Source organism: Rhea pennata, chromosome 25 (genome assembly GCF_028389875.1).
Source record: "Rhea pennata isolate bPtePen1 chromosome 25, bPtePen1.pri, whole genome shotgun sequence".
NCBI lineage: Eukaryota > Metazoa > Chordata > Aves > Rheiformes > Rheidae > Rhea > Rhea pennata.
In genome coordinates, this window is record NC_084687.1 from 5,760,663 (window position 1) to 5,785,641 (window position 24,979).

The 24,979-nt window shown below is 45.9% G+C and overlaps 1 protein-coding gene and 1 long non-coding RNA gene across 2 annotated transcripts; one reads left to right on the plus strand and one right to left on the minus strand.

Moving 5' to 3' along the window:
- Positions 1-380: 380 nt before the first annotated feature.
- Positions 381-24,585, plus strand: LOC134150812 (uncharacterized). Its single transcript, XR_009960723.1, has 4 exons — positions 381-420; positions 11,183-11,277; positions 12,175-12,348; positions 23,656-24,585. It is a non-coding gene; the product is annotated as an uncharacterized LOC134150812 (long non-coding RNA).
- Positions 3,309-17,469, minus strand: SLC26A9 (solute carrier family 26 member 9). The gene is made up of 20 exons (XM_062594900.1): positions 17,345-17,469; positions 16,261-16,400; positions 15,635-15,745; positions 15,146-15,321; positions 14,726-14,890; positions 13,996-14,148; positions 13,488-13,570; positions 13,050-13,197; positions 12,146-12,259; positions 11,610-11,687; positions 11,156-11,251; positions 8,586-8,692; positions 7,762-7,831; positions 7,250-7,342; positions 6,670-6,786; positions 5,688-6,005; positions 5,361-5,415; positions 4,817-4,962; positions 3,971-4,048; positions 3,309-3,356 (listed from the first exon to the last, which is right to left on the minus strand). The coding sequence occupies exons 1-20, from the start codon at positions 17,467-17,469 to the stop codon at positions 3,309-3,311; spliced, it is 2,421 nt and encodes an 806-aa protein (XP_062450884.1).
- Positions 24,586-24,979: the final 394 nt, after the last annotated feature.

Sequence of the window (24,979 nt, forward strand, 5' to 3'; positions counted from 1 at the left end):
TAGGAGCTGCCAGGAAAAGCCTGCTCTCAAATCAACAGAAGAAGCAGATGATTGTTCATACATTCTTTATTATCAAAAAAGAACCAAACCAATATTAAATTAAATAAATTACAAACATTTTGAGCTGGTTATACATCCTGCAGTTATCAAGTAAGGCTTCAGAGCTATTACACGTCAATATCACTGTTACATTAAGAGAAATTAAAGGACAATGGAAATTTAATGTTTTTCACCTCAGCATAAATTTGAGCTTCCCTAATTGTCTTCTTCCGGCACCTGGAAATAAAGACTTTGAGTTGGCCACACTGAACTTTTGAAAGACAAGTGCCAGTTGTGGCTATTTCCTTTAATTTATTTTTCTTCATTTCATTTCTTTTCCAGACTGGTGAATGTGATTTTTGAAGACACGGGATTGTCAAGGTTAGTTCTAAAATTTCTGTTTCTCACTGGTACCTGTGCCTCCCGCAATACCACCTGTCCATTGATGTTACATTTATTGCCAGGCTTGGCCCTTGGCTACAGAAGTGAAGTATCCTTCTTCCTGGGTTGTTGAAATGGCAGAGCCTACAGTTGGGACTGCTACTTCCAAGCCATCTCTCTTGACATCCTATTCATTACGCTTGTAGGAACTTCAAGAAATACAATCTGATTTTTATATATGGTCTGTCACTTTAAGGCTTCCTGCATTTGGTCTGTAAGGCCCTTGAGACTGTGCAGTAAGTCTCCTGTGATTCACTCTGAATGAAGAAATGGAAATTGGAATTTTCCTCATTTAAAGTGATGCCACCTCAGAGATACAGAAATATTGATTAGCTACTGTGAAATAATTGCTTGTTCCATTGCACCAATTTCTTTGTTGTTATTTTCAAACCAGCAAGTAAAAGAATCGCTCAGGCAGTAGAGTGAAAGACCATGAGTAATCAGCCTCAGAGATAATTTAAGGGAATTAATATCTTGATTTTATTTTAGGGAACAAAAGACAATCCTGGAAAAATCACTGCTGTCTCACTAAGACCAAAATAAAAAAATAACCTTTAGTTAGTGGGTTTAGTTTCATTTAGTTAGTTTAGTTTTCCTTTTGGAAACTAAATTCCATTGATGTAGTTACTCTGTCTTGCACCACATAATCTGAAACTGAGGTAGAGAAGTGGTGACTTAATGAGATGTTACACAAAGCTAAAATGGCAGGGCCCTCATTTTATTACCTGGAATAGCTGTGTATCTATAATAGTTCATGAAGCTGTTTTCCTGAAAAAAATGAGACATCTGGGAGCTGTAGGGAAGCTCCACTTTCTTTCCTTAAAGAGCCTTCCAGCAATGTGTATAAGCTCAATAATATTTATATACTTCAAAACTGTATATTAAAGCTTGTTAATATATTTAATATCTTAGATTATTAACATAGAAATAACCTTTAAAAATATAATTTACTTCCATTATTAAGGCCACTCTTTTTTTCACTCATGGAAAGAAAATGAACTGTCAAGTTTTACTTCTGTTACTGTTCAGTTTTGTTTGCTCTTGCATTGTATGTCAGTGCTGGAAATGCTTTGTAAGAGGATTTAAAATTCAAACAGAAAAGAGTTGTTTGTATTGCAGTTGAAGACACGCCAGTATGTGTCTTTGTCCAAACTTTTTTAATAAGCTTATTTTCATAAAACCCATGTTTGAGGTTGAAATGCACTGAAGAAGGGTCCCTTCAACCTTTGGCTTATGCTTGATTTTTTCAGGCTTTATATTGTCATCTTGTCATAACTGTCATAGCATTAGCACTGGGTAAGAAGGGAAGGCATTGGAAAGTAAAACTAAAATAGCAGCTGTTATTAATATCACTCATATATAAAAGAATGTTGGATTTTTAGAAATGATGAAGATCTCATCTGTCAGTGTGTGGGTTAGTGAGTCAAGCTTGTTTGCCTGAGAGGTAGACAATCTTTGTAGCATCACTGTGGTGAATTTTAATGAAAAACATTAAACATGCAGTAGAAAATTGTTACGGAAAGATCACACAATATAAAAGAGGGCTTTTTTTGGTGAATAGGTGACCATTTAAAAGCCATTTATCAAAAGCCCGCATAGCACAGGGTGACACTTGGGCCGTTCCCTGGTTGCAGGGAAGGTAAAAATATATGCTGAAACTTCAGTTTTACTGCTCTGGATCTATGACGTCAGGGAAAGTGTGCAGAAGGGGCTCTTTTCGCTCTCTCTCAGTTTGCTACTAGTGATCGAAATGATTTGGAAAAAACACATCTCCCCAAAACACTTGTCCATGCTCTGATCTGAATCTTTTAGTTATTCTAGTCAAAAAGAAAATGGGTAGAGGATCAGAGCTCCTTGGGAATAACTGCTTTTATGACCTTTACAGTCTAAGAGCCTCATCCAAAACCTAGTCTAGTCTGTAGATAGATCCCTAAAATACTTCAGAGGGGTTTGAACTGGACCCTAATTCAGTAAACAGGCCAATCTGTGCATATAACACACAGCAAAAAGGAATTCTTAGTTCTGATTACAAAGTAGTCCTGTTAGGAAAAAAAAAAAAAAAAAAAAAGGCAAGTCAGCCCTACTGAGACAGCGTACCAAGATCTTCAGGGTATCAGAAACACAGCACTGTTTGAGGCAGTGGTTCTGGGACTTTGGGTCACAGAGGGAGCAGTGCAGGGGGATCATAGGACCGCAGAAAAGGTAGAGGTGGTGCTACAGAGAAACATAGGGAAATTCATGGGTTTGCACTTACTATGCACACTCCCTGAATGTCAGTGCACTTGGTAAAACAACATTACCGTACAAACCTGCGTCATTGCACCTTACAGGAGTTGCTTTTGCTCGTGAATCAAAGCCATGAAAGGCTCGTAGTATTTCCTTATATTTCACTTCATCAGGAAAAGAGGAAGGAAAAAAAAAGTAAGTAGGGAGATGCCCAAATTATGTAATGCCTATATGGGTCGAAGAGTGCAATTGTGTTCTGGAGTGAGACAAAGAGGGCACTCGGTTGGCAATAATGACTAATCATTCCAGTCATTAAGGGACCTGCCATCAAATGAACTTGCTTTTCTTTTGTGATTAATGGAACAGCATTTCCTGAGTTCCTGCTTCCGTAGTTCTAGCTGTTGCCTGCTCCAGAGTTCATCGCTCTGAATACCAGAAGCTGAGCAAGCAGGAGGGAAGAAGGTATCAGCTCAAGAGGTGTGATGACCCCTTCCTTTGCAAACTGATTGTATCCCCAGATAGGAGTGCAGTTCTTCGTGAAGGGGTAGGAGACAGGACTCTGATCTGAAGACTTTGCCAGTGCTCTGACACTCCCCATGCATTCACAGAGCTGTCTGCGCCTCTGAGTGGAACATGCTTCCAAACATCTCCTGAAGGGCACACAAGGCACGCTGGGTTAGGCTGAGGCTATAGCAGCACACAAACCCAGCAAAGCAGCTCGGCAGTGATTCAGTTGGAGAGGGAGCCACCACCAGAAACTCTGACCCTTCCCAGCCCTCCTCCAGAAGGGAAAATTAGCTGTGCAGGTTTTGCTCTGTTCCTGGCTGTTCACTGATAGCATGGGGAAGGTTGGTGCTGGAAGGAGTGTCATTCCAGCAACCTGGCTGCAGGTCGCTTTAGCATTTATGATGACTGTGCTGAAAGCTTGACTGGTGGAGCCTGTTTTGGGCTTGAGCTAAGCTCTGTTCTCCAAATTCACCCGTTTATGGGGTCTGACTGTGAACCTGAGCTGTGTCAGCCAGAATGGATTAAAGGATTCCCCTGTGGGGCTAGCCCAGCTGCTTGTTTATTCAGGTTCCTGCAAGAGCTGCTGTGACAGGGATTTTAACTTAGTCCTGCAATTAACTTTTCAGTGAGTTACTGTTCCTAGCAGTTTGCCTGGCAGTGCCACAGAGAACACCCCATCTAATCAATCCCAACCAGGGCTTCTGATTTCTCCCTTATGTCCACGGCTGAATACATGACCCCTGGCACTAGGACTAACCTCCTCCAAGTTCTTGAACTCTGTACTGCTTTCATCCACAGACTCGTCATAGATGGAGAGCTCAGTTTGATTTGGCCTCTGTGTGGAAAGGAATCAAATCCACATATTAGCAGAGTGCAGGACAGAAAGGGATGAAAACATAACTAGCCCAGGCTTAAAATCATCTCCCTGCTCAGAGGAAAATGTCCACCCAGCAAGAAGGAGTGCAGAAGGAATCCTGTTTCAGCTGCGTATCTTCACTGACCAAGCTGGTGTTTGCGTATCACACTGCAGAGATACAGGGCACGTTAACTCACTCATGTGAGATAACTGGCTAATCCTGCACTGGTTCGAGCTCCAGTTATCGTGCAGTAAACCAACCTGTACTTGAAGAAATAACCTGCCTGACCCTGTGTTGTCAGCATATGCCGTATTTCCTGCTTCAGCCTTTTCTCCTCCCTCCAAGGGAAGCTTTCATGGATGCTCGGCCTGTTCAAGGGCAGGCACAAGTGCTTTGCCTCCATTTTTAAGGGCCGAATTCTGCCCTTGGGTGCAGCGGCATGTTTCAACCAACTCTAAACTGAGGACATAGTCCTGGCACACCTCTTTTGGCTTCTATAGGCTGGGACAATGTTCATCTCCCAATTACGCATTTGGAGAAAACATTTAAGCTTCTGAAATCAGTGAAATTAGCAAGTACTTGGCCTATACATGAGAATTAGGAAGTGAAGTATTTTTTTGGATTTAGACCTTTACCACTTGAGATAAACAAGAAACTTTGTTAGGTTTCTCTTCCTTTGTGCTGGTCATGTAAGAACCTGATGCTACGGTACTGTGGATTGGAGCAAGACTTGGGAGAAAATTTACCTCTTCTAAGATTGGAGGATGGACAACTTCTTTGATATTTGCCAGCGCAAACAGCACAGCGTCGTGGATAGTCAAGAAGATGTGACTTCGCTCCAGGCCTCCCTCCTCAAAGACTCCACCTGTGCTAATGTCGTTGTATACCTGGGCTGAAGAAAGGAAAGATACATGAACAACAAGAAGGAAACTAAAGAAGGAAGCCTTTGAAAGTGTGCATGGCTGATAGCAATCCTCTGAGCTAAAGCAGGGCCAGGTTGGGCAGGAGAGAAACAGGTTTGCTGCAGAAATATGGATGTAGGGATCTATTTTGCTAAATGCTAACTGTGGAGATGCTCCAACCATATCACATCACAAATGAAGGAACCTATTTCACACAGTAAGAACAGCCATTCTCCTTCCTTTCTTCCATCTCATCTGTTCTGATTTGCTTCAATGGGAGGCTGACAGCTAGCACAGCTTGCCTAAAGAAAACAGAAAGATCTCCTGTCTGCTGCGAGCACAGAAATAGGGAAGATCATATGGAAATGTGCGCTTTGGGGATTCTTACCATGCACGTTTGCCAAGAACACTTTAATTCCAATCTTCTGATAACTGGAACACAGCTATAAGAGATGAGAGGAAAAGAGAGGTTAATGACACTGCTCCAGCTTTGGGTTTATGCACAAAGGCTTTCATCTAAGGCTTTGCACATGCCATGAGATGCTAAAGGAGAAAGCCACACAAATCTTGTATTACTAACTTGGCTATAACTTGACTAGCTTCTATTACGAGAAGCTTCTATTTGTGGTCTATGCTATTCTAGTGATAATTCTATTACCAACTTGGCTATAACTTGACTAACATTGCTTGGCTACATTAGTAGTAGAAAACTGACCTTGCCCAGTGCCTTTGTGCCCATGAGATCCACAAAGCACACTCCGCTCATGTCGAGGATGATGGTGTGGAAGCTGACATAGGGTGGTGCTGTCATCATAGGGTCAACATCTACTGCAGGCATGACACTGAAGGTGCTTCCGTGCAGATTGGTGGTGCTGCCCAGCTCACTGGAGGTGTGCATCTGGCTAGCACTGTTAGCAGGAGGGCAGAATGTAACATAAGAGATGCTGGCACCATTAGCAGTCGTCTGGTTGTTATTGGTATCTGTTGGAGATGTGCTTTCAAAATCTTTCTGGAGCTCTTGCAAAGACAGGGTCTATAGCAAAGCAAAGACTCACAGTTAGGGCAGAATCACTTCTGTTTGTGATCCATTCCTGCAAGAAACAATCTCTTCCTCCTTACACCCACATGTATGCAGGACCTTTCCAGATACTGAGCACTTCTGTCAGCTCAAGCTGAGATCCTGATGTATGAATGCACCTAAGATTCTTCAGTAGTGTCAGATGTTTTAATCTGGACTAGCCTGGTCCTGTTGACTTAATGTCCCTTGGGGTTGGAGTACCTTAGTTTAATTTGAAATGATTCCTGTTGACTTGCTTCGAGACTGCTCAGCAATGTAAAGCAAAGTGCATAAAGCTGGGATGACTGGGAGATGTGCTTCAAAAGGACGTTTTTGAACTGAAATGCTGACATAGATGCATCCTTAAAGAAACAGGGCAAGTCCAGTTTCACGCAATTTGTGCACTCTGTTTCCATTCTGACCTTCTCAGCAACTTTCTTTTTCCCAGCAATTTCCAGTGCTCCTGCATCTTAAACTTTCTGCTACTGGGAGGAACGGGGCTGTGGATGGGAAGGAAGGGAGGCACGTGATGGATACTTGTGACTATGCAGACAAGGCAGAAAATTCTATGGCCAAAGGAGTTATTTGGTGGGGATTTTGGGGGCTTATACAGCAACTTCGGGAACCCAAAATGAATTACCTTGTTCTGCCTCAGTAGAAATTTTGGTAGGTTTGTTGGTGGTTGTGCAGTTCCCTTCTTCTGTCGTTTCACAAATTTCTTCCTGGCTAAGTACACTTTACTGGGATCCACCCCGGTCTGTGGAAAATAGAGAGTTGGCTTTGAAAAGTTTATGAAGTCCCATAGTCAGGGAGTCTTTCTTGCTATTTCCTAGCCTAGACATGTAGAGTGTGGTGGCTCAGGGGGATAGGAGTAACTGTACAACTGAGTAAGGTGATGTGGATAGCAACCAAACAGCAATATCCTCTGTAATGCACGATACTTGTACATGCAGGGAGGAGGGACTTGCAGTAGCAGGATAACTCTGCTTTGGCAGAGTCAGGACAAGGGTACTTACCAGGATTCAGGCATAACCTCTAATATGAGATCTACAAACAGTCCTGAGGATCAGAGAGAAAAGTACTAGACTCTGGAAGAGTAGAGAATGTATGTGACCATCTTTCATGACGATCCCAGGCTTAATTACCTCAAGGTGGTGAGACAGGAGAGAATAAGGCCATTTAGGATTATACTGCAAGCAGAAATTTCGGAGGTTGCTCACCTTGGCTATAATCTTCTCCCGGAATATCTCGGAGTTGGCAAAGTACAGTGGGGAGCAGTAGGTCACAATTTTAATCCCGTTAAGTTCATGTACCTGCAACAGAAATGAGGGCTTGAACCAGGCCTACCTGGGGTGCAGGGTGGTTGGGAGTTCAAGCTGACTTTTCTCCCCCTTGAAGCAGCAGCAAGAGAACATAAAAGTAGGGAGCGAGCAGGTCTGGCAATGAAGCTTTGGATGACTTTTAATGGTGCTCAGTTTTGGGCCATATGGGAACCCTCCACTTCACTTTCCAGTGGTGGAAGGTGGAGGGGATGCCAGCATGGTGGGGTAGAGGGAAAAGCTGGACAGGTAGTAGATAATTGGGAAGGCCACAGTTGTGAAGAACAGCTCTCTTGCCGCTTCTGAAACTAGTGGCAAACAGCCTTGCTGAGACGGAAGCATGCGTCTTCTGATCACATTGGGTTACCAGTGGAAAAACAACATCTTCCTGAGGAGATTTTAGCTTCGCTTACCTTGTTGTAGGCCTTAGGGTTCTTGTAGATGTCAGTGGAAGTTACTTGGCCAAGGGCAGAACCATTACGGCTAGGAGAGAAAAGATGACAGAAACAGAGTAAATATTACAGGGGAAGAAAACTGCTTCTGTTCATTCTCCATACCATGATTTGCAAATTGGCTTTATGAAAATACTTAGATTTCAGCTGTGCAGAGTCTAATTGGATATTAGCAAAAGAGGATAACGTCATTTTTCAAGTGAAATTCCTAGCATGGGATTGCAGCAGTTCCTAGGGCAGTGCTTAGAGGGCCAGTTCCCACTGCCACATCTGGCTGTAATCCTCACTTCTTGCAGAGCTCCCCATCCCAGATACTGACGTGAGCTACCGAACAGACAACTGTCCTAGCTCCATTTCGAGTCCCAGTCTGGGAAATACTAGTAAAAGACTTTGGTGAATTAAAAATGGTGTGTAAATTTCATGCCAATCTCTGCATGTGTATGAAGCTTGCTTCTTTTATGAGCAAGGTTTTCTGCTAGGAACTATGCAGGTAGCTCTTCTTGGTGAAGTAAATACCTTCTGACTTCCCCCTGCCTTGGGATGTGCACAGGAGTGGGAATGCAGGCAGTAAATTAACGCTTGCCATTCCTGTTTGCACATTCCAGGGGCCAGGGAGAACACCTGCACTCCCCCAGGCTCTTGCTGCACGTTCCTGTGAAACGTGGGCCAGAGGTCAGTTATAAAAATAACGTGTATCATTTATTCTGAAACTAGGGGATTTTCCTTTTCTTCTTCTTCTTTTTTTTTTTTTTTTTTTTTTTTTTTGTAACTATACCAATACTTACAACTGGGTATGGAAAACCACTACCAGCACCGAAAATCCCACGCCCACAGCAACTCCATAGGGCAGGCTCAGGAAGAAAGCGGACAGGAAGCTCACTAGCCACACCAACTGCAGAGAGACAGGAGCATGGAGGTCATTTCTCTATATCATGGACTGGAGCATTGTGATGGGTGGAAAATGGCCCAATGCTTAAACTCTGGACACTGGACTTAGATGAGGATCAAAGGAATAAGGCCTGAATTTTGCAGCTATTATTATTGTACGGTTTGTTGCATGTTCTCTTGTGAAACAGCATTGTTGGGATGCTTGCCAGAAGCTCCAGTTTTTAAGCTTTAAATCAGCCAGTGCATTTCTTCTTAGTTGCATGAACACCTGCATCATTCATTCAGTTAAAAAAAAATATCTGTCTAACTAGTCAAGACTAGGCTCCTGCAGATTAGGCCATCTGCTGCTGTATTAACTGCTCCACCCCCCAAAGAAGGATCCTGCTCTCAGAGTATTTTAGAAGGAATGAGCATCTATCTGAAAACTGTCTGAACACCTACTACAAATCACCTGAACACAGAGCAGATTTGATGTCAGAGTATGACAGAGCATACCAAAACCTGCTCCACCTTTCAGCTCAGAACTCTGTCATTTGTCATTTTTATATATTAGCATTCAAGCATCTCACTGCACATGAAATTAGTCCTGCCTAAGTATATAGCTGTGCTCTCTGAGAATTGTTATCAGAGGATTTTAAACCCATCCTCAAGACTGCTAAGGCACAGACTTTGATCTTGGTCAAGCCAGGGTAACTTTGAAGACTTCAGCATCTTCATGTCAGATTAAGAATGGTGCATGTAAATGAAGATTAAGGGCTCATCTCCATCTTAACTTTACACTGGAGTACATCTGTGCAGTGATCCCTACAGTTAGCACAGAAACGGAGCTGGATCTGGGGAGAAGAACGCCAGTGGCCTGACATCACCCCGCAATGGTGTATCTCAGTTTTGGGGACAGGAAGTACACTGAATCTAGTTCAAATTCCAGGGAGATTAAAGTCAGGGGAATGCAGTTCATCCCACTGGCACTTGCCTGGGCCCCACGCTTCCTGCAGCACAGCGTGGGTCGTTCATGGATGCCAGTGACGAGAGCTTTGCTCCATTAGCTCAGTGAAAACACAGCATACCCCGAGCATACCTGTGCAATGGGTCTGGCTGTGCCATGGCAGCTGGGTGATTCACACGGAGCAGAGCAAAGATGTTTCTGACAGCCAGTCACCTCTGGTGACTCTGCTGCAGTGACTGCTCCTGGCAGAGGTGCAGCCAGGGTGTTCCTTCTAACAGAGCTGGTCAGGTCCCTGGGCAGCACTGTTCACCTCCATGCCAACCGCTGTCCCTTACAGGGTCTGCTTGCATGTTGGGCTGGAGGCTGCACAGCCTGCGAGGCTGGCGCGTGCTCCCTTCTGCCAGCTCTGATAAGCAGCAGTGGCTTCCTCTGCCCTCACATGAATTGCCAGAGCTTGTCTGGAGGGTCTCTCAATGTCTTTTCCCTGCCAGCACAAATCTTTTATTTCACTCACCAGCCATCAGGAAACCCATTTAGAGATGCCATAAACGATTCCCAACAGAAGGCTCAAACTAGCAATCCTGAGACAAAGCATCTTTGCATCAGCAGCTTTTCCTCTCTGCTGGATCTTCTCTGCATGACGATTTCAGCTCAGAATTAAAACATATTCCCAGTCCAATGCGTCTACTGGGAAAACCCCTAAGCATGGACCAGTTTTTTTGTAGCTCATGTCCTATGCTAGAGTGTTCTTACTTCATGTCCTAACTATTCTCCTGTAAAATCTTGGTTTGGTCTCCTAAATCATCTCTTCTCCAGGACCTCTTTGAATGATATTTTGGGAAAGCTCTTGATGACTCAAGTCAGCCCCTTCGGACTTCTGATTTCTCTGATAAGGCAGTTTGTTGGGACCTGACAGGATATTGGCTCAGTGTCCACACACACCACTAAGCCGTGGGAGTCCTGTTCAAACACTGTCTTTTTATGTCAGACATTTCCAAATTCCGTTCTCACTCCCCCACACCCCCTGCCTGGGTTTATACATCAACCAGTGCCTGGAGTCCTTATCGCTGTGAAGGACTCTCCTCACCCTGGAGGGCTATTGTGTGAGTTTTTAAGTCTTCACTCCTAGATACTGAGCAGGGCCGGTTAAGCTAGTTCTGGGCAAACAGGCTCCTACAGTTGATTGGCATTTAAACAGAGCAGGTAATAGTTCAGGCCTCTGTGATATGTGTGTGATATGTATGTAAAATATGTATGTATGTGTAATATGTATGCATGACAGTGCTCAGCTAGGCAAGACAACTCTGCCATTGCTTGGGACCTCATTTGCAAGGGGTTGGGAGCATGACTGTGCTGAGCGAGTGAAACTCACCTGCCACAAGGAACTCAACGCCACCCTCCTTCACCTGAAAGCCTGCTTGGAAGCTAATCCGCTGTCCCTGCCTTCAGTCTCCCGTAGCCATGCGCTGAGTTTCCAATGTACCACAAGCAGAATCCTCCCACCCATCCCCAGGCACTCACACAGTCCAACTTGCTCTTCTTCCACAGGTAGAAGGGATCAGCCAGCTGCTTGAGGGAGTTTTTCAGGTTCACTGCAATGAGTGCTCCCAGGACAGACTGTAGAGGAAAGGGGATCTTATTAGGTAAGATGTCCAGCATTGTGAACATGATGCATTTTGCAAAAGATGCTTTCTCATCAGACACTGTCTCCCTTCTTAGGGTCTATTTACCACAAGCGAATGGGAAAGGATAAAGCTCACAAAGGTCCTGCTTGGGTCTGAGCGTAAGAGTTTAAAAGACCGCTATTTCTTGTCCTGCTTCCAGAGAATCAGTACAGAGACATCCCCGCTCATGAACAAACTAGGCTGTGCAATGGTTTCTGTCTGGGGCTTTCTGAAGCAAGGCTGTATTTTCACTGGGGCATGCGGAGTATGTGGTGTAGCGGCCGCACTGGTTCCACGTGTGTTTGTGTTACCTTTGGAAGGGGTTCGAGGTAGATCCCCAGAGCCAGCATGGTTACCATAACCACCAGTGCCACAAAGAAACTTGCCACCTGCAGAAAAGAAAGAAATCACCAGCCAGCATCAGGATCTTTCTGAACCCCTTCTTGGTCTTTGCTCTCCTGCTGCTTCAGTCAACAGCACAAATTGTCACTGTAGTACTTTTTGTGGGCAGACATTTGCCTCTGGGAAATGGGTTAAGCTTTTCATATCTCAGTGAGAACCCCAAGACTCTCTCTCACATGGTAGCTCTTCTCAGTCATTGAGAACGAGACTGAGAATGTGGAGTTATAACCCTGCATCTGTAACCCATCCAGAGAACCGTCTAAGGAACGAAATTGGGGGGGGGGAGGGGAATAAATTCTGTTTTTAATAGCAACCATGTGAATCACTCTTATAAAGAGCTTCTCCAGACACACAGCAGTGATGTCAGGCTGGCAGCGTGCAGCAGTTACAAATGTTAGCACTCAAGCAGGATCACATAAGGAAGAGAGGAGGAGGAAGTACTAACTTGTGATTTCCCTCCTGCTCCATCCACAGCAAGAGTGACGGAGAGAGCACAGCAGATCACATGGATTTTGAAGAAAGATCCAAAGAAGTTGCTGCAGCCCAGTGCCAGCATTTCCTGTAGAGACCAGGGGAACATGCTCATCAGAAAGAACAGCTCCCCTTCCCATCCTTCCAGTTGGTCTGAGCTGCCAGTCAGGAGAGAAGGTACTCAGGTTCGCTGTGTGCGTGGCAGAGGCTTTCCATGGCCTCTGGCAGTCCTGCCCAGACTCCTCAGCTGCTCACCCAGGGCTGTTTGGGTTCACCCCAGGAAGGACACTTGAATTCCTCGCCATGTGCCCCAGGCCCTTTCCTTCCAATGAGAGCTGGGACAGGTTTTACTAGCAGGGAAGTCTGGAAGTACCATAAGTAATAAACACGTTGTCATCTGTTGACACACTAAGGGCAGGGCTTCATGTGCTATGCATGGCTGTTATTGAAAGCTATCACTATGCCAGTGATGACAAAAGAGGATTATTTAATGTGCTGCCTCTCATAGTATCTAGGTGCCACACCAGGAATCCAGGTCTTTCTCTGCTCAATAGGAAGTACATGTGGCTCATTATGCTCCAACAACCCCAAAAAATACCTTGTAGGCCAGCGTCAGGCCCAAAGACTTAGCTCTAGAAGGAAAGCAAAGCAGAGAGCTGAATGTAAACCTTCCCTTTTATAGTGTCTCTCTCCAGCCCATGGGAAAAGGACTTGAGCTTATGCCCTTATGATTCCCACAATGGCAAGCTGCCACATGAGGCTGCGTGCAAGCTAGAATCACATGTATTTTAGGCTTCATGTTCATTCAGTGAGGTCTCCCTTTCATATCTGAGAGCAAGGGAAATGTTTCTTGACTGTCCTTCTGGAGCAAATGTTACCTGGTTGGGGTCCACGTCATAGCCATGCTTGGCTGCCAGAGTTCTCCCCATCGCTAAGTTGATCACGTAGCCCACGATGGCAAGTGAGAAAGCTGTGCCTATCATGTCCTTCCACTTGTTCACCAGGGGCAGGGTTGGGGCTGGGAAGCTGCACTCAGAGCAGAGGGGAAAAGGAGTTGTGACACTACTGTCTGGAGACAGGTTCGATGGGTCAGAAGCTTGTGTGTTCAGGAATGACGTAACTCTTGCATAAATTGCAGACAGCGTTAGAGGGTCATGGCAATTGTTTAAGAGGACACAACAAAAAAGTCTGGAAAGGGGTGAGGGATGCCAAGTCCAGCTAATACAGCAGGAAAGTGAGGTGCTTTCCAGGCTGCAGAATGAGGAGGAGGAAGAAAAATTCTTTGGAAATGGAGTCAGACTTGCACATGCACTTACCCCATACTGATCTTCCCAACTATTGGCATGTTGTACTTCTCAGGCATGTTAAAGCTGCCAGAGATTGCAGTTGCAACGATGACCTGGAAGTACAGAGGATAAAGGAGCCATAAGCAGAAGGAGTGTAAGCTTTTTCAGAATCACTAGGCTTGCTATGCTCTTGGGGCTGACAGTAGAAGATTAGAACTAAATTCAGGCTGGGAGAGACCTGCCTTAGCAACAGTTACGTCCCTGATCCTAGGCATCACTAGGGTGCAAATACAGTCTGACAGGTAAGACCTGGGGATTAGAGTTCTCCTCCAGGAGGCTGGCCCTACTTCTGACCCCAAACCGTGTGCAGTAATACCATATTCACTTTGCAGATACTGTGCGCAAATAGGTCTAATTACAGTAACTCTCTGAAGAGCATCTGTGAGCAGAAGTGGGTGTCCCAGGTCTGTATTAAGGACTGTAATGTGAGGGAAGGGAGTGTCTTCTGGAGGGTCACAGGGAAGCTTGTGTCACTTACAATGATGATCTCCATGGGGATGGGCATCCGGATCTTTTTCATGTACTTCAGGTTGAGCTCCTTAACAATGATCAGGAGCACAGCACTGACCAAGGCATAGATGAGGGAGGCCACATTGGTCTTGGGAAGACCTTTACAAATATCAATGAATGTCTAGAGGGGAGAGAAGAGGAGAAGGTATCATGGTGAACCAGAGACTCCAAACAGCATCAACAGCATGGTGTAGAACACTCATCACCCCAATCGACTGCAAATACCCTGACATGTGACAAGTGAGACAAGTACTAGAAGCCCCACTGCTAAGAGGTCAGCAGCCAGTCCCAGTTCAGTTAAATGCAGGTCTAGCTGCATTGATGGAAGATGCATCAGTGGAAGACGCAAGAAAGCCTAGGAATTGAATAACATGCTCATAGAAAAAGTTTGATAATTGAGCAAGACTAGTGCTGTAAAGCTGCACAATTCGTGTCCTTTCCAAATCCCAGAACCTCTTCGTTACCTCCAATTAGAAACTACCAAACAAGGGCTCAGCTAAGACTGTTTATGAGATACAACAGCAGCAGTGTAGGTATGCTGGGTGGGAATGGTGCGGACAGCTGTATTCCCCCTCCCTCCACCCTTTGCTCCTGTTTGAGTCCCTCTTTCCCAAGAGTAGGTGGCAGTGATGCCTGCAGTATGCTGGTCATTAGGGGAAGAGGTGCAGGGAAGGCCCCTGTCCAGTGCACCCACTTACATAGACGATAGCTAAGGGCCCGGTGTAAGATGGGACTGTCAAGCCGAAGACGTACTTGAGCACGGAGATGAGGATCTGCAACCCTGCTGCTGTCATGAAGCCTCTGATGAAAGACTCTGAGAGGTAGATAGCAACAAAGCCAAACTGCACGAATCCCAGGCACAGCTAAAGGAGGACAGACAAGGAGTTATTAGAAAGATGCCAGCCTGAGATGGCAAAATACAGAGTCTGAGTGTGCCAAGATGACAGCTGGTGCAGTATCCCCTCAAACCCTCTATTCTGAGGCATCATCTACTTACAAATGAGGCCTGTTCTAGTATCTGCTGCTATCATCTCTGCTCCAAAGAGAGATCCCAGCTGACTCCATTTGGGTCAGCTTTGCCCAGAGGCCACAGCAGAGGTAGTGGAGAGAGTCTGTACCTGTATGATGGCTGTCAGGCAAGCTAGCGTGGCAGAGATCTCCAATCTAGCTGCTTCCAGAGCTGTGGTGTTCACATTGATTTCGTTGGTGGTATGGTTAAAGTACTGGAAGTCCGACTCTGGAGCCAGCTCATTGCAGACATTCCCAACAATAATGCTGATGACTGCAAAAGTACCTTGAATACAACACAGGGATGTCAGTAGTTTGCTCTAGAGAGCTTCCTGTCCTGGAAAGCACTGTGACAGTTTAGGCTATCCAGACCAAGTCACCTAGCTCGTCGCTACAGCTGGCACTACTGCAAGAAATGGCAGCAGTTCACTGGGATGATGCCTTGCTGTGCAGCTAGAATCAGGGATCTCATAAGCACCTGACAAACCAGGCCTGCTGAAATATCTTTCTCTGTTCCAGGACACACACAGTATGCCCGGCCAGTCAGTGTTTAACCACCTTGCACAGACAATTGCTCTGTAGAGCAGAAGGATTCTTACCTGGGACCATCTGATGGATACCACCAAGGAAGAAATATGTTATCAAGGGGAAGAAGGAGGAGTAGAGCCCATTGACAGGAGGGAGATTGGCCAGCAGTGCAAAGGCCATCCCTGGAAAACACAAGGAATATGAGCAGGTCACCTGTGTCCGTGCATCTGGAGTCAGCTCCCTGACCTGGTCAGTCTTTGACCCTGTTGTTCTCATTGCAAAGAGGAGAGGAGCTGCAGCAGGCAGTGTGGGGCAGCGCTGTAATGTGCACCAGCACGGGATCTTGCAGAAGTGTGTGGGGAACTCTGCTTGCTGCCAGTGGGTTACAAGCTGCAGCACTGCTGTGTCAGCTCCAGTCAGGCACTGTGACCAGCACAAATGGCAGCTCTGCAAGCAAGAGAGTGCAGACCACAGAGGGCAGGGATAGGACTCTGCGGAGAAATCTAGGGATAGACAGGTTGGAGTTAGAACTTGGGTTCATACATGTCACCAGTAAAGGCAACTAACTCCTGCAGATAACAGTCATCTGCTGGATCTTTACTTGAAGTTAAGTGACAAAGTGTTATCCCCTCTCCAAAGCTCCTGGGGGAAGCAACTCCATAATGCCTGGCTATTGGGGAAAGTCACCTCTTCTCACCTTGTGGCACCTGAATCGTCCCCGCACTGAGCCCACCAAGAACATCAGGCAAAATATAATCCTTAATTTTATACTTGGGAAGCCATGCAAGAATTGGGAACAGGCTGAAGAGGATGAGTTTGAATCTGGAAGCCGAACATCTAGCGGAGACACAAAAACACAAATAAAGAAGGAAGCAAGGAAGAAAGCAAGGAATGGTCTTCCTAGGAATGTCTCAGCCTCTTTCCTGCAGCAAATCCTGAGCCCAGTGTTTGGTGCACAGCCCTCCCCTGTGAGTGCAAGGCAGCTGCAGTTAACTAGCTGAACATGCCATGGAGGATTATTGTGGGGACGTTCCTAACTCTATGGGAGGTGCCCAGTGCTACCATAGCTGTGAAAGACAACCCGCACAGAGCGAAGGATTTAGCTCCCTAATATCTTGAGTCTTTGTTTCTAATACTCTCAGGTGGGGTTAGTTGAGCTATAAAGCTGAAACACAACTAAAGGATTCGTGGGACAATTGCACACAGTCAAAGGTAAACTTTTTTTAGATGCTTGGTCAAAAAACCCCAAGTTTATCTGAAAGAAGATTGTTCCTGAGTTGAAACAAGCAGCTTTTCACATCCCCCCCCCCCCCCCCGCTAACCTGTATGGTTCTCTCTTTTCCTATACTGCCTTCATTTTTCCAGGGAGTGGAGCTAGATTTTTTAGACAGCAACCAGTAGGATTATTCATCTTTATTTATGGAAAGCCAGTGCTGTCCTTACTTGGAAAGCTGACTAAAGGAAATCTCAGCTAGAAAGCTTAAAGGAGTAATCCACACACCCATACCTCCAATTATATTTTCTTTGTTATTAAAAAGAATTGGAAAACAGAAACCCAAATCCCAAATGCATTTAGTGCAAACTCTTGCATGTTTGCCCTACAGCATAGGCAGCTGAGGCAGTGAAAAGGTAACCAGTTTCACTTGCTTCAGTACAATTTGCATTTCTCCAGTGTCTTTCATCTATAAAAGCCCTGAAGATCATGGTCTAAGTTATATCCCAGTTCTGGACCAAATCTGGTTTAGTTGTGCCCCAAGAGTAGCTATAGCATTCTATGTTACCTGAAAAGATTTTTCAATTTTTCCCCAACTGGATAACTTCTGCTTTTCTTCTCAAACTCTTCGTCGAAGAGGCTGACCGAATATGCAGGACGTTCGATGACATAGCGAGGCCTGGCGTGGTTCATCTCTAGATCATTTAAAATTTTCCCAGAAAAAAGAAAAAGCAAAGTCAAGAATGAGACTGGGACTGTCCCCACCTGCACTATAACAGACTGGGCACCTTCAGCGTCTGAGAGCCCTCCTTGAACATCTCCACCCTAAATAGTTTCCCTGTGGTGCAGAGGCAGGCCCTGGGAGTGGCTTCTCAGCACTGGGGGCTGCTGCTCCCCAGCACAGGAGATTTTCACCAGTATTTTAATATGATGCTAATGAGCGATGTCGGGGATCCAGGGGACTGGAGCATGTCCTGGATTGGCTAGCAGGTGGACAGGGGTGTTAATCTCAGCTCTGCCAGTGACTGCCTTTCTGCCTCAGGCAAGTCACTTGACCTTTTTCATGCCTCCATTTCACCATCGGCCAATGCAGTTAGTGAGGCTCTGCTGGACTGGACAGCTCTGGCACACTTTGCAATGATAGATACTGACACTATGCTTAAAGGCAGTTTCTATCCCAGGTGTTCCTGTTACGCTGCCTAGTGGATTCGTTTACATTCAGCAGCCTTCATATTTCTCACTTGCCATGACAGGTATTGGACTTGTCCTTAATTTCTTCTAGGAAATGATACACGGAAAGGTAACTGTTGCCAATCTATTTTTGTGATGATGATGCCAAAACATCCTGCTGGACTAGTCCTGCACAGGATTTGAGTCTCACCGAAGAAAGATGATGAACTTCAGAGAGCCCTGATTTTACTATGACCAGCAATACCTGGGAAGAGGGGAGAATCACTACAAGTTGGAGAGTCTGGGAGTGGAGGGAGGAAGTGGTCAGATTTAAAACAAGGATGTAAGTAATTATTTTTGAAATGGCAGGTGTCTAAGTGGGTCATTGCCCAACATAGGAATAGAAGAGGGGGTGGAAAAAGTTGGTAATTCAGGCAGGAGAATGTATCAAGAAATGAAATTCAGGTTGCTAAGAGCTTATGCAGTTTTGAATGTACCAGATCCTCTCCTCTCTTCTTTTGACACAGCTTCTGTGAGTAGTGCTGAAGTCAATGCATATCTTGACACTGACTTCAGTGGGATCAAGATGAACGAATGTAGGTATGTTTTCACCCCTCACTGATAAGTAGTCATGTCTGACCTGGACTGGGAAAGACATGAGTCATGTGTAGTAATATGGCCCAGCAGTTCAGGGCAGGAAGGAAAGTATGATGCATGTAGCCAAAACTTTTGGGAGAATTTAGGTCAGCAGAATCATTACACTAATAGGAGCTGAGTTAGAAAAGCGAGGTCATCAGCCCCACTGCTGCAATGGATGTTTTAGTGAACACAGTGGTAGGTAACCAAGTGTGATTTGCTGTAGAACACAGTTCCAGCAGTGGTGTGTTTCTCATCCCAGGCCCAGATCCATACCTGAGCTGACTTAGGAGAGAGCCTCAGAATTTCCTAGCCTATGCCTGTCTTTGATGGCCCAACTGTGTGCCACCTAGCTAAAAGAGAAGACATGCCTCTCTCTTTCTGCATTACTAGGCACTTATTCCAGTGCCCTCTGGAGGTGTGCACATGCTGGCATCCCTTCCTGTCATTTTCAACTTGGAATACCCTTTGTGAGTTTTACATTTTGGAGGATTGGTGCAGGCTGAGCTTAAGCAGTGACCTAGGCTCTTCCCCAATCCCTGTGTTCATGCCAGAAGCCGATCTGATAAACTGTCATTCTCTAGTTTTACCATGTCTGTCTGCAGAAGTATTGTTCCTAGCTCATAGCCTTGGTCTAGATTCCATTGCTGAGCAGGTTCCCAGGGTCCTTCCTGGACCCACCCCCACAGCTACCTTCTAGATTCCCAGTCCACCCCCCATGAATGTCCTGCAGCCCAGGTTCAGGACCATCAACAGGCTTCGGAAGGATAATAAACCTAGCCAAGTTTCTGGTGCAAGAAGTCTCTCTTAGCTTTATTTCTCAGCTCCATCACTTGCCAGTCAGTGTGCCTGCCATCAGAAGGACTGAATCAGCCAATTGTGTCACAGCTCTTTAATGAAGTTCTCCTGCTGAGCGAAAGTGCTGGCAGTCAGAAAAAATAATAAACAGGGCGAGTATAGAGGGAAAAATATCCCCATGATTAAATTCCATCTTAAACAAACAGGCTGATGATGTCAGCATCTCGGACAGAGTCAAGTTCTTGACTTGGCTTATCACTGGCCTTGTCCTAGATCAAACAGTAGGTTAAACCTTTGAGATTTCAGAATTAAAGAGAATGAACCATGTGACCGCTCCCTGAGTAAAAGGCAAAACCGGCTGTCTTGGTGTTGATGGGATAAGACTGTGGCAAGCTGCAGATCTGATTTAAACTCTGCAGTCCAGGCAGGACACTGACTGAAGCAACGTGATGTGTAGAAAGAAGAGTGGCAGGAAGTTGCTGTGTTGCACAGGCTGTGTTGGTGTGTTTTTTAAGAGCTCTGTTGCAGCATGGGCACTGAAATAAAGGGCTGGGTCTGGAGGAAGAGCTTCACATGTGGAGCCCCTGCTACAGGCTGAGCTTTTCAGGAAATCCAGTCCTCCAGCATGTTGATTGGAGCAGATGATGCTGAAATTTGGCCTTAGTTATAAGTCTACTGAAACGAGGTCTCAGAGAAGTTGTGAAACACTGAGTGCATACCTGTGATTTGATGCTTGGAGCAAACAACAAATGAAGGTGGAACTGTTTTACTCCAAGCATATGATGTGGGTGAGAGAAGTCCCAGAATGTCATCGGCCAACAGTCCCATCATTTCATACCTGGCTAATCCCTGTCCTGCCAGTCTCAAAACATCCTACATATACCAAGCGCAGACTTTTTTTTTCCCAGTGTTCATCTTGCAAATGCACTTATGGAGCCCTTATCTTCTGTCCCTGTGCTGGTAATAGCTGTATCGGGGAAGAGAAAAGTCACATTGAAGTTTCTGGATAGTGTTGATAGGACCCACTGGCATAAAGCCATTTTTCTATGCTGGCATAGTCCCAGGAAAGGGACTCTAGTCCAGGGAGTATGAATCAGAAGTTAGTAGGAAAGCAATCTGATCTATGTTCAATTGCTTAGAGTGTGGTGCTAAAAATGCCAAGGTCACGAGTTCAATCCCCATATGGGCCACTTGTTTGAGGGCTGGACTAGATGATCTCCAGATGTCCCTTCCAACCTTACCAATTCTATGATTCTATGATTCTATGTTCACTGTATTTTACATAAGGAGCCGAATTCATCCCCGTGTAAGAGCTGGACATTCAGGGAAGCTGTAGCAGAGTGTAAATTCAGCCCTCTGTGTTTTAGGGAGAAAAATTTGATGCTCCAGAAATACTCTTTGATCCCTTCTCCAGCCCTTTTCTATCCCCCCTTCATGCACAAGGATATATACACACAGATCTCCTTGCCTGTTGCTTCTCAGATGATGGGGTCCAGAGGTCTAGCCGCTTTCAGTGCCTTCATGAAAAAGTATCTCTCCCAGCTCCATTACCCAAGAAAGGGTTATAAAAAGCAATTCTCCCCTACCCCATGAAGCAAGGTCTGCCTGAACAAGGCAAACACAGGTGCAAGGGTTTGGTTGCGACACGAGGACCAAGGTCTCAACTCTGGTTCCCCTGAATCAGTGCTTTCGGCACAGCGTCCACCATGACTCCCAGGGTCCCAGTCACAGCTCCAGCCGTAGGCGCCATGGAAGCCCCAGGGCACCACAGTGAAAGGGGCCAAGCCTCACAGGGTTGGGCAAGGAAGCCATCACTGCCTCCACCTGAAATCTTTGCCATGCTTCCTTGCCAGGATGTGGCATAGTGAAGGGTGAGGTGGCTCTGAAGACACTTTGTGTAACCCAAGCCTACCACAATCACTGCTAGCCACTTCTCACTTCCCTCTTGCGACACCAAAGCAAGGAGACAAAGATATAGGCTCCGCGGACAAGAGTGCAAATGCTCACCAGTCTTGGGTCAGAGGAGGGTTCCTCCTGGCTACTGACAAAATGCGAAGGCTGTTCCGTGGGTGAACGAAGTGGTGCCTACAGGCAGGACCGTGGGGAGCAGTGCTGGGTGCTGCCGTGCTGTGGTGCTCTCCCCCAGACTGAACTCTGCCCCACCTTGCCACTGCACACCCGGCTTTCCTCTCCTTTTCACGCCTATAGTGTTGAGCTGGGCTTGCAAAGCATACAGGCAGGAGGAAAAGGAGGTTTCTGCTGTCAGTCAGCTAAGGTATTTCAAAAGAATGTTATATAATTCACCCCCACTATCATATGCTGATCAGCCTGGCGGATCCACCCCCCGCACTCTCATGTCATTCACTCTCTCTGGCCTTGTGTCATTGGAGACAGGCCAGGACCTGAATCCTGCTTCTGGGTCATACACATAGCTTGTCACCAAGGGACCCTCAGGGGCGTTCGTTCAGATTAACTTCTTCCGTTGGACCATTTAACAGGGCATATCTTTCTACAGGGTTAAAATCTCTTTGATCCATGTAGTTTTGTTTCAGCGTCAGCTCTGAATAGGCTCATCTGCAAACAAATTAAGTGATTCAGGAAGAAAGCACCTTTCACTCATAAAGCCAGATCCACATTCTTGCATTTCTGGCACAAGTGTCTTGGTAAAAACATCTTTCCTAGAAATACAGCTATGTTGGTGAAGGGGAACAGGTGGAACCAGGTACTAGCGGTTGCATTTCAGAGGACTGAGCAATCAGCTGCAGGCTTTGTGACTGTGCGCTGAATACACACAAAATTTGGCCACCAGTTTTTATGTTTTTTAACCTCTGCTATTTTGAAAGAGGCTAACTCTAGGAGAGCATATAGATCAATTATGAAACATATCCTATCCCAAAGAGGGCTTTTAGCTTCAGAAAAGGGAAAATGCCAAACATAACAAAGTTCAATACAGGCTGAGCTGTTTCAATCAGTTTCCCACGGACAGTATGCAGGTACCATCATGACAGCAGGCAGAATGAAAGCCAGAGAGCAAGCAAGAGCAAAGGAGGGTGAGAGGAACCAACAGGTACAAACTGGCCCTGTGTGACTGTGTCGAGGCACAGACTGAGCCATACATTGAGGGTGCAGAGGCAGGGAGGAGACATCTCTGCTTTCCTCCAGCTCCCACCTTCACATCTCATATTCAGACTATGCCATAACCTCAGCTTAAAAGTTCCCCCTCTGGAGCAGCCATCCTGTTCCTCCACTCCTGTCCTCTTGCCACAGAGCAGCTAGGCATTGAATCAATGTTTTCTTTTTTTGTTTAGATTAAATATTTGGAGTGTTAAATAGGTGATTTCCATAAGGCAGATGGCCCTTTTCTTATTTTAAGCGACCCAGCCCAACACAGGCACTGGGCAGGAGCTCTGCACTGTACTCTTGTTCTGCTGTCGCTGGGCCAGTGCCAATGTTTGATGTACCACTTCACACGAGTTTCTAACCAAACTAGCTCTGCACTTGGTAACCAGAATAATGAGATCTGCGGACATCTGCCAGTTACCAAATGTGAAGCCAAAGTGTTTGGCTCAAAGAGATTATATTAAGTAAAATGCCTGCATTCAGCAGACTGACTTTGATGCTCATTAACACCATGGTAAATGCGGCAAGTGCCATGGAGACAGGGGACCTGCTCTGCACTGACACCAGGGTAAATGAACCCAGGTTTGGCCCACTCTTGCTGTAATTTGTTTGATTAACCCACTTGCTCTCAACCCCACCCCAGCTCTCAGCACAGTTCCCTACTGAGGGAGGGCTGGGCTGGAGTAAGACGACGGGTGCAGGGTCTGGGGCAATGCAGTGTGGGCTGCCTCGCTGGCGCAGGCTTTGGTTGTGAGCTACTCCCTGCCACCAGCTGTGGTCTGAAAACTGCCAGCAGCAAAGCAACTCTGCAAGTGAAAAAATGCTGCATGATGGCTCTGGAGACCCAAAATACCTACTATATACAGCCCCAGTTCATAACCTTCCTCCGTGCCGCCTACCCATGCAACAGGAACTAATATGAAGACAACATTGGGGATGCAGCTATGGTCCCATCACCATCCTCTGAAAGCTGCCAACTGCCCTGCGCATGCCTGGTCTGCAGTCTCCTGGAGATGTCACCTTGCTGAGTGCAGTACTGTGGTGTTGGGAGCCAGGTTCCCAGCTCCTTGGCAGGCAGAGTGCAGTGTCTGACTTTAATAGCGTCTGAGTCTGTGCCCTGCAAAGTGGTGTGTCCTTCTCTCTAACCTCTTGCAGCTCCCTGTGTATGCAGAGCCATCAGGATGAGGAGGAGGAGATGTTTGAAAGTGGACTTAACAGAAGGAAAAGTGAAACTTCTGTGTCTGCCACCACCATGAGTCTGTGCTCTCCACATGCCTCTGACACAAGACCTGGCCCTTGGCCTTTGAAGAGCAGGTGGGCAATGCAAATCCCAAGGAATTAAAAAGTTTGCAGACTGCAACATTCTTGCACTGCCAGCAAATGCTTGCCCAAGATGCCTGCTGCGAGCCCTCTCGTGCATACACTCCTTGCCCCAGTGGATCTGCTTTTAGAGAAGGAAAACAGCTGTGTCACCCAGCCCATCCTCTCCCAGAGTGGGAAGATGAAGAGCGTTTCCCTCCTGGGAAGCTCTGACCCATGGCAGAAATACCATGTAGCCAGCAACAAATTTCACTTCAAGGACTACTTCTCTTCAAGGGCAAGAAGAACAAGTCTCCAGGTTAAGTTTTCAGCTTGCTAAGAAGTAATGTGTGGATGAACTTAATCAGGGCAGAGAGGAAGGCATCCTCGCTTTGTGAACTGCCGTTTACAGCAATGGAAGAGGCTTACGGAGATCTTTTCTTGTATCTGTATTTGAAGAGTTCTGCCCAGACTGGACCTAAACATCCCATAAAATGTCACAGGGAAGAGCTGGAGACCTTGTAGTCAGTCAGTGCTCAGCCTGGAAGCACTTCTTATTCCCAGCTTTCAAATTGCTTCCTAATTTTATAGCATGCATACAGCCATACATTCCTGCACAGTGATGTCCTGCGCACCAAAGAACCCCTCAGCCCTGTTAGATTCCTATATGCAACAAGTGTTCCTCTCCCATTTCCTACATGTTTCTTTCCATGTCTGTATGTACAAACTCTAATTTAGGCTGCAACATCCTTGGGGCAGGGACCACTTTATATATAGCCCTGTGAACAGAAAGTTGTTATGATAATAATAAAGATCCAGAGGGTCTCTAGTCACTGTTACTTCTCCTATACCATGCAAATTCATCCACAGATTTCAGCAGGAGCCAGCTAGGATAAGATGGTGGGATTTATTCTCATAGTTATTAATTCACATAGCTGGCTCTTCCAACCTCTCTTCATAAATCAAGCTCCTGGATCATTGGTGTTGCTAATTCCTGAGTAAATCTGCTGCTGTAAATCCTCTTTGCAAAAGCAAGAGGGAAAAAAAAAGAAGGGGGAAAAAAAAGAAGTACTAGTTCTTCAAATACTGAAACTCACACCCAGTGGCTGTGCAACCAGAGTGTAAATCCCCCACGCCCACCCAGACAAAGAGCACGATTGTTGGAAGCTGGGCTTACCTG